Source organism: Schistocerca cancellata, chromosome 11 (assembly GCF_023864275.1).
Source record: "Schistocerca cancellata isolate TAMUIC-IGC-003103 chromosome 11, iqSchCanc2.1, whole genome shotgun sequence".
NCBI lineage: Eukaryota > Metazoa > Arthropoda > Insecta > Orthoptera > Acrididae > Schistocerca > Schistocerca cancellata.
Genome location: NC_064636.1, coordinates 117,697,385 through 117,706,597, shown reverse-complemented (window position 1 = coordinate 117,706,597; position 9,213 = coordinate 117,697,385). Strand labels below are relative to the sequence as shown.

The window sequence follows — 9,213 nt, the reverse complement described above, 5'->3', positions numbered from 1 at the left end:
GAGGACAACCAGCACAGCAGCTTAATATGCTCAAAAGGATATTTGTTATAGGAGGTTCTCGACAAACTACGAGTCGAATTACACGTTCTGTGGTGTGACAACAGCAGAGCTGGTACAAAGTCTCAAAAACGTTTTCCTCATGGTGATAAGGGGATTAAACTCCTTGCTCAGGCGTGTTTGGAACATGACGCTTTATATGCAGGAGACAAAGGTCTTCCAAGCCGTCATGCTGCAGACCTTATGTTAGCCTATCAAGCCAAGGTAATATGTGTGAGAAAAGATATTGTTCTAGGACACTGTAGCACAGAATTTTTAGTGGCTACAACGATGTATGGTAAAAGCAAGTTGGGCATGGATGTGAATTTCAAGCAAGTTATGAACGCTGCACATCGTGCTCTGAACATTAAGAAGAAGAAAACTATGATGAAGAAGAAGAGGCTAGGGCAGATGTGTTCAAAAACTGTGTCCTGCCAGCAATGTGTGCAGCGAAAAGAGCCCTGAACCGTAAAGGACTGGTTAGAGCACCAGGGTTCTACTGAGACCTCAGACATCAGGAGGTGTTATCCCCTTCCTAATTCCTGCATTTCTGTCCTCTCAGGTCTCTCAGCGCTAATTTCACTGGCTGGTGGTGCTGCAGCTATTGCCAGAACAGTAAAGAACGCACAGAACCCCCATGAGACATAACTACATGATGGAAATGGCAGCCATCAGAAATGGACCAGACCGGAAACCATATAAGGAAGCATTAGGGCTCTTCATAAATTGAAATAAGGCTCATTAGCTATCCTACCAGACAGGGTGTTTACAAATTCAAATCTTCTGAGGTTTGTTAAGAAAAAATTCAGGGTTCCAAGATTCTGTGGTGTGTTTATGCAGTATATTTTACCAAAAACTATGTGGAATTCAGGATAATGTGGAAATGTGAATGTAGATATTACCAGGCCCAGGATGCAAGTGGGTGGCATATGCTAAGAAATTAGAAATAACGTCTACTAATACTGCTTTGGAGAGGTGCAGCCATCAGAAGAATTGCAAAGATACTTCACAAACAGAAGACGTTCGCTCTACAATCTTCATCGATACCAAGATATTAATACCTGTGTGGGCATCTGTGAATCATATTCCCACTACTTTTCACCAAGAATGATATATAAGGATGTGTGTTAAACATCCACTCATCAGTTGAGGTTCAGTGGGAGTATAATCTGACTTTAAAATAACGATCGTCTGTATTACCAAATGTGGAGTATTGCACTGATTGGATTGGAGACGCACAGCACCATTCAGAATGTTAAGGATGTTAACAATAAACTTAATTTGGAAATTAATGATAGAAAAGAAATTGCGGATATACAGCATGCTGCAGTGGATGACTGCTACCTATGGATTATGGCTCGGAGACATCCTGACAGCATCACTACCATGTTGAATAATGCTTTTCATGTAGCCACATGATGTTGTGCGTAATAGGCTGCATGAGGCGCAACTCCACTCCCAACATCCATGGCGAGGTCCATCTTTGCAACCACAACACCATACAGCACGGGCCCAACAACATGCCAAATGGACAACTCAGGATTGGCATCAGGTTCTTTTCACCGATGAGTGTTGCATGTGCCTTAAACCAGACAATCGCCAGAGACGTGTTAGGAAGCAACCTGGTCAGGCTGAACGCTTTAGACATTCTGTCCAATAAGTGCAGCAAGATGGAGGTTCCCTACTGTTTTGGGGTGGCATTATGTGGGACCGACGTACATGCCACAGGTGGCCATGGAAGGCGCTGAACAGCTGTACAATAATATGTGAATGCCATCCCCAACCTATAGTGCATTCATATTTGCAGCATGTTGGCGAGACATTCGTCTTCATGGACGAAAATTTGCGCCCCCATCGTGCACATCTTGTGAACGACTTCCTTCAGTATAACGACATCGAGTGGCCAGCATATTCTTCACATATGAACCTTATCGGGCATGCCTGGGAGAGATTGGAAAGGGCTGTATACTGACAACGTAACCCATCAACCACTCAAAGGAATCTACAATGAATCGCCATTGAGGAGTGGGACAATCAGCACCAACAGTGCCTTGATGAACTTGTGGATGCTTTGCTACGACAAATACATGCATGCATCAATGCAACAGGACTTGCGACTGGGTATGAGAGGTACTGGGATGTAAACCAGTCTGGACCACCACCTCCGAACGTCTCGCTCTATGATGGTACAACATGCAATGTGCCATTTTCATGAACAATAAAATGGGCGGAAATGATGTTTATTTTGATCTCTATTCCAATTTTCTTTACTAGTTGCGGAACTCTTGGAGCTGTGGTGATGCATACATTTATTGATGTGTTTATCTGTACTGCAGGCACACCAATAAATTCTGTCTGGCATCTGAATTAATGTAGTGCGAATACTTCTAATAATATGACACTGTAACTATGGGCACAAATTATTGGACTATCTGCCCAGTAGAGACACAGGAAAATTCCTTTCTAAGCGTACTGCTTACATGGCAGTAATATGTATATTGTGAAATTTACAGCAGTTTCACATAGCACCTTTGCTGCTCCTATCAAGTACTCTTCAGTAATTATGTGTTGTAGAGACCTGGAGTATTTTTCGGATTCTCTTGTTTTCAAGAATGGAATCTTGCTTCTGACGACTTGCATTACTTTGTAAATATCTTACATTGTTAATCTTGTCTAAGTTGGGTTGGGTTGATTTGAGGGAAGAGACTAAACAGCGAGGTCATTGGTCTCATCAGATTAGGGGAGGATGAGGAAGGAAGTCGGCCATGCCCTGTCAAAGGAACCATCCCAGAATTTGCCTGAAGTGATTTAGGGAAATCACAGAAAACCTAAATCAGGAAGGCCGGACATGGGATTGAACCATCGTCCTCCCAATTTGAGGCCAGTGTGCTAACCACTGCACCACCTGAATCGGTCTCTTGTTCTGATGTTAGTGGAGTAGTTAGATGTAGATCGAAAATACAGTTACAAAGAAGGACTGCTGATTTGACATTTTGCATATTTTATTTTAAAGAGAAGGAAAAATCATGTATCAAAGCTTTATTTAGTTCACATCACAGTCGTTTGTTGGAATGCTAGATAGGATTTCTACCATCCATTGTCGCTTGTTCACTCTTGCTAAGTCCAGCGCAGTGTTCCCTGCGTCCTCCTTGGCGTCCCTATCGGCCCCTGCTTCCAGCAGCGCCTTCGCCGCCTCTGCGTTGCCGTAGGGTGCCGCCCAGTGCAGAGGCGTCCTACCCCACTGATCCTTGGCATCGACGTCGGCCGAGGACGCCGCCAGCAGCCGCACCACTGCCGCATGGCCTTTCCATGCAGCCAAATGTAGAGGCGTCTGCCTCACGTCGGTCCTGGCATCCACTTCTGCCCCATTCCCGATCAGACACCTCACAATATCAGCATGTCCCTGCTTCGCTGCATAATGTAGAGCGGTCCACATGGTCCATCCTCTGTGCCCCACATCAGCACCAGCCCCAAGCAGCACCTGCACTTCCTCCATTGACCCCCGTGTAGCTGACTGGAGCAGCCCCCTGCTGTTCATGTCTGCAGGAAGGGTCCTGCAAGAAACAGAGAAGTTCTCGTATTTTTCTCCATATATACACTGTTTATGAGGTAAACTATAACGACCAGTTCCAAAAACATGTCAGAACAGTGAAAACTAATGAATCTTCAAATTTTCCCCCTCTATCATATAATACAGAATAGTGGAAAAGTGCCTCTCCATTGAAGTACAGATATACAATCGCATCATCCTCACAAAGCTTCACTCACTCACCATAAGAAAGTCTTACATTCCATCAAAAAAATGGTTCAAATGGCTCTGAGCAATATGGGACTTACAATCTGTGGTCATCAGTCCCCTAGAACTTAGTACTACTTAAACCTAACTAACCTAAGGACATCACACACATCCATGCCCGAGGCAGGATTCGAACCTGCGACTGTAGCAGTCGCGCAGTTCCAGAGTGCGCGCCTAGAACCGCTAGACCACCGTGGCCGGCTACATTCCATCACTCCACAAATTCAGACGTTACATTTTGCCACATAGATTCCTGATTGTGAATTCATATGAGCTCAGGATGCTATTGTTAATCAGTGTTTGCACTTCACTGAAAGAGATGATTAACACAGACTCTACTTGTCCTCTACACTCAGCAAATCATCCTAATACTAGCAATAGCAACTAAAAAATCACTTATTCCCGTATTTAAATAAAATTTCCTATTGTGGGAGAAAAAATTTTGAATCTATTTACTAGAAAATTTACTGACACAGCCCCTTCAAACAGAGAAAGCTAAATCACTTAACATTTCCAGGCTGAGATGCTGTGGTCTGTACTTAAGACTCTCCCCTGATGTTTCGCCTTCGACTGCAAAAGGCATCCTCCAAGAACAGTTGGCGAACTACCCAGTTGGCAGTTCGCCGATTGTCCTCGGTGGATGCCCTCCGCAGTCGAAGGCGAAACGTCAGGGGAGAGTCTTATGTATGGACCACGGCATCTCAGCCCGGAAATGTTAAGTGATGACAACAACTGCCGTGAAAGCCTTCATTCTATTAGAGAAAGCTAAAATTTACCAGCAAACCTTTTAGACGAAATATTTCAGATATGGCTATCACACTAATTCGATTCCCCTGCCCCTACACACAAACACATTTGATGGCACATGCACATGAGTCCACATGCACAGATAAACACGACTGCACAGTAACGAGCCAGCACACACACAGATATACATGCACACATGCAGTTACTCACACACACACACACACACACACACACACATTCTTAACCCATGTTCTTGTCGGTGCAATGCAACAGAAAGCAGCTGAGAAGTCTGCAGTTTATGAGACAAATATAATGCTTTATCTACAGACCTGAAGTTAATCTAGAAGAAGGCGTTAGCGACCATAATGTCGTTGTGGCTTCTATGTCAGAGGAAGTTACAAAAAAGCTAAAGAAACAGCGTAGAGGTTTCTTGTTTGGGAATGCAAATAAAAGTGTCATTAATGAATATCTTCATAGTCAGCTCCAAGCTTTCGCCGTGGGACACAAAGACATTGAGCATCTTTGGTCAGAATTTAAAGGTACTGTCCACCACGTGCTAGAGAAGTGTGTGCCTAGCAGATATGTAGGGGAGGGAAAGGCTCCACCTTGGTACAACAAACAAATTAGGAAGTTGCTGAGAAAGCAAAGAATTTTGCACAGTCGTTTTTAACGTAGTCACTGCCCCACTGACCAACAGAAATTATGTGAAATGAAAGTAGCTGTCAAAAGATCAATGAGAGATTATTTTAACGAATTTGAAAATATTTCATCTGCAGATTCTAAAAACAGTCCCAAAAAAATTTGGTCGTACGTAAAGTCTATGAAGCCACAAATAATTCAATATCTTCTCTTGCTGACAGTACAGGTAATGTAATGGATGATGGTAAACAGAAGGCCGAAATTCTAAACTTAGCTTTCACAAACTCGTTTCGGTAGAAGACTGCAGCAACAAACAAAAGCAAGGATGGCTGACATAGTGTTTAGTGTAGATGGGATCCTTAGACGGCAGGAAGGCACTGGCCCAGACAGTATCCCTGTAAGATTATATGTTGACTATGCTACAACTATAGCACCATTCCTATTCATCATCAATCAGAGATAATTGCAACAGAGGAGCGTTACAAAGTACTGGAAGAAGGCTCAGGTCATAGTAATCAATAAAAAGGGTAGAAAATCGGATGCACATAATTAATGACTAATTTCGGGGACATCGATTTGTTGTAGAATCATGAACATATTTTGTGTTCACACATAATGAACTTTTTCGATTCTGAGAAGCTCATCTGCAGAAACACGCACAGTTTTAGGAAACAGCGGTCATGCGAGACACAGCTGGACCTCTTTGTGCATGATATACGTCAGGCTCTACATACCGGCTCCCAGGTTGGTGCCATATTTCTCGACTTTCGAAAGCTGTTCGACTCAGTTCCTTACTGTCGCTTGCTGCATAAAGTGCGCTGCTTTTTACTGTTTACATAAACGATCTGGTTGATGGTACTGACATCGGCATTAGACTGTTTGCCGATGATGCTGTAGTTTACAGGAAAGTAGTATCACACGAAAGTTGTGAAGAAATCAGTGAGGATTTGCAAAAAATAAATGTGTAGTGTAATGACTGGCAGTTATCTCTCAGTATTAATAGGTGTGATCTACTGCTTATAACAAGGCGAAAATCCCCATTAATGTACGAGTACAAAATAAATGCCCAGTCTTCAGAAGCGGTAATATCCGTCAAGTATCTGGGTGTGACTATTTGAAATGATCTCAAATGGAATTATCAGGGAATGGTCAAGGCGGTTCCTGGATTTCAATTTATTGGTAGAATCCTGAAACAATGCAGCCTTTCAACAGAGGAAATGGCTTGTAATACGTTAGTTCGTCCAGTCTTGGAGTATTGTTCGTCTGTATGGGACCCTTATCTGTTGGGTCTGATTCAAGAGATTAAGAAGGTCCAAAGAAGACCGGCAAGATTCGTGACTGGTACATTTAGCCACCGCTAGAGCGTTACAAATCTCATAGAAAGTTTGATGTGAAACACACGACGCGCTAAACGGAAGGGGCTGCTCAGGATGTAGAGCTTATATTACTACCACCAACTTTCAGATCGCTCAATGATCACCATTCAAAGATAAGGGTAATTAGGTCTTGTACAGAGGCGTTCAGACAGTCGTTTATCCCTCGCGCGATCGGCGAGTGGAACAGAGGGGGGGGGGGGGGGATATGACTTTGCCTCGAATTGTGCACTCCGCACACACCGCTTGGTGGTTAGCGGAGTATATATATAAATGTAGATGTGGATGTACATTGCAATCCGAAATATTGATCCAAATAAACTCCAGTTTCCTGACACACTGTTGACCTCACAACGCTGATGTATGCCTGCACACCATTTCATTCGCATGTGACAGCACCACTATAATGTGGCTAAGATAGCAAAATTTTTTATATGTTAAAGAAAATTAAGAACAAGTAGTTTCTCTCATTCTGCCAAGTAAGATGTTACGGCTGATAAAACCAATTTCCATCAGTCGATGCAGCAGTCGCCCTTTTTTCTAAAAACAATAAAATCATAGAGTTCACATACTCAAAATAAACCATAATACTCTGACAGATGTGTGAGACTTTCCTTGATCTCTCCTATGGAATGAAGAAATAGCAAAAGAAAATTCTGAATTACCATTAAAACGCTAACAGCTGGTATGTGGTTTTCAGCCACGCGGGATTTGCCGAGCGGTCTTAGGCGCTGCAGTCATGGAGTGTGCAGCTGGTCTCGGCAGAAGTTCGAGTCCTCCCTTGGGCATGGGTTTGTGTGTTCGTCCTTAGGATAATTTTGGTTAAGTAGTGTGTAAGCTTAGGGACTGATGACCTTAGCAGTTAAGTCCGATAAGATTTCACACACATTTGAACCTTTTTTTGTGGTTTTGATGCACACAGTGCTACACTAAGCTTGGACTTCGGCGAGGTACTTCCCTTTGCCAGCTAATGGTTTGTGCATCGGTTCACGCATACCCACAGTCTGATGAGGAATTCTCGGAATAATGCCACTTAGAGAGGTTAAAGTCATGTCTAGAGATTCAAAGAGTCCGACAAAATAGAAGGGAGTGCACTTGTACACTTTACTACAGAACAACCATGATTATCCACATTCAGACATTTAGCTATCACTACTCCTATTGTAAGGAACCTGATGCACGCTGATTAGGATTAGGGACATTGTAAGAGTCACCATATTCTTTCTATTAGTGCACATTTTATTATCAGCTGGTTGCCTCACTATCACTTCCAGTGCAAGAACTTCCCTGCTGCTGTACAACAGATTTTGTGGATGGCAGAGCTACTCGAATCCTGTATTCCCCTAGGGCAGTTATATATGCACATCTGTGCCTCAGTGTTTTTTCGCCATTTAAACGTGGAAAACACACGTCTTCAGTGGGACGAGAATCTGTGATGTGTAAGTGTTGTTGCTGGTTCCAACAGTGACGTCAAGCTGTAAAGGTGCCCTTGAGGTGCAAACTCTGGACAACATCCTGTTACATACAAGTGAGCTGTGGCAGGACACGGTGTGCCAGTCAGTCTGGTGAATGACGTTCCTGGCACTGACATCAGTAGGTATAATGACCGACTTGTCATCCTGACGAAATATTACGCTTCCCACATGGAAATCTATTAGTTTCTCAGGAACTACTCTGCAATTTTCCTCTACGCAACATATATATGAACTTCATTATTGGCAGTGATATACTCCAAAATACTGTCTGCCTCTACATGTTACTTGCTACTCTGACACATTTTGGATTGGTGTATGTGCAATTATTAATAGGACACTGGTTAAACTTATGATTTTGTTAGAAAAATACCACCCACATTAGGTATGGAAAGAAGTTTGTTATACATAATGTAATTTTAACTTTATGATTCTGGAAAGATGTTTATCACTTGTATTTTTATCTTAGTTTCCACCTTTCCCAGAAGAAAATGATACAATAGTAACAGGGATTTTCTCTGCCTCGTGATGACTGGGATTTGTGTGATGCCCTTAGGTTAGTTAGGTTTAAGTAGCTCTAAGTTCTAGGGGTCTGATGGCCATAGATGTTAAGTCCCACAATGTTCAGAGCCATTTGAACCATTTTTTTTAGTATGTTATTGTTTACAGCATTCCTTGTGAACACCTAGTATCCATGCAGTACCGTCGAATACAATCTATTTTGTGATTTATCTGGCCCACATTGATCGAGATGTTTTTGCTGTGGGGTGCGAGTGGAATAAAATGACATTTGGATGTAGTACCATGGTTGTTTTGCAGTGTTTCCTTGTTTTACATGTTATTGAGCACCATTCTTTGACCACCAACATCTGTGACTAGCAACAGTATTTGGGTTCATGATAGAGCTATTATATTACAGGCAGTCTGGGAAATATCGTCATGCTGGCCGCTGTGGCCGAGTGGTTCTTTGCGTGTCAGTCCGGAACTGCGGTGCTGCTACGGTTGCAGGTTCGAATCCTGCTTCGGGCATGGATGTGTGTGATGTTCATAGGTTAGTTAGGCTTAAGTAGTTCTAATCCTAGGGGACTGATGACCTCAGATGTTAGGTCCCATAGTGCTCAGAGCCGTTTGAGCCAATACCGTCACGTCA

The 9,213-nt window shown here is 42.9% G+C and overlaps 1 protein-coding gene across 1 annotated transcript in view; it reads right to left on the bottom strand.

Annotated features, from left to right (window-relative positions):
* Positions 1-3,028: 3,028 nt before the first annotated feature.
* LOC126108542 (poly [ADP-ribose] polymerase tankyrase-1-like) overlaps positions 3,029-9,213 on the bottom strand; it is a 28,858-nt gene continuing 22,673 nt past the window's right edge. The window contains exon 3 of the mRNA XM_049913827.1: positions 3,029-3,590. Within this exon, the coding sequence (XP_049769784.1) occupies positions 3,080-3,590 (511 nt within the window). The 3' untranslated portion in view covers positions 3,029-3,079. The remainder of the gene's footprint in view (positions 3,591-9,213) is intronic.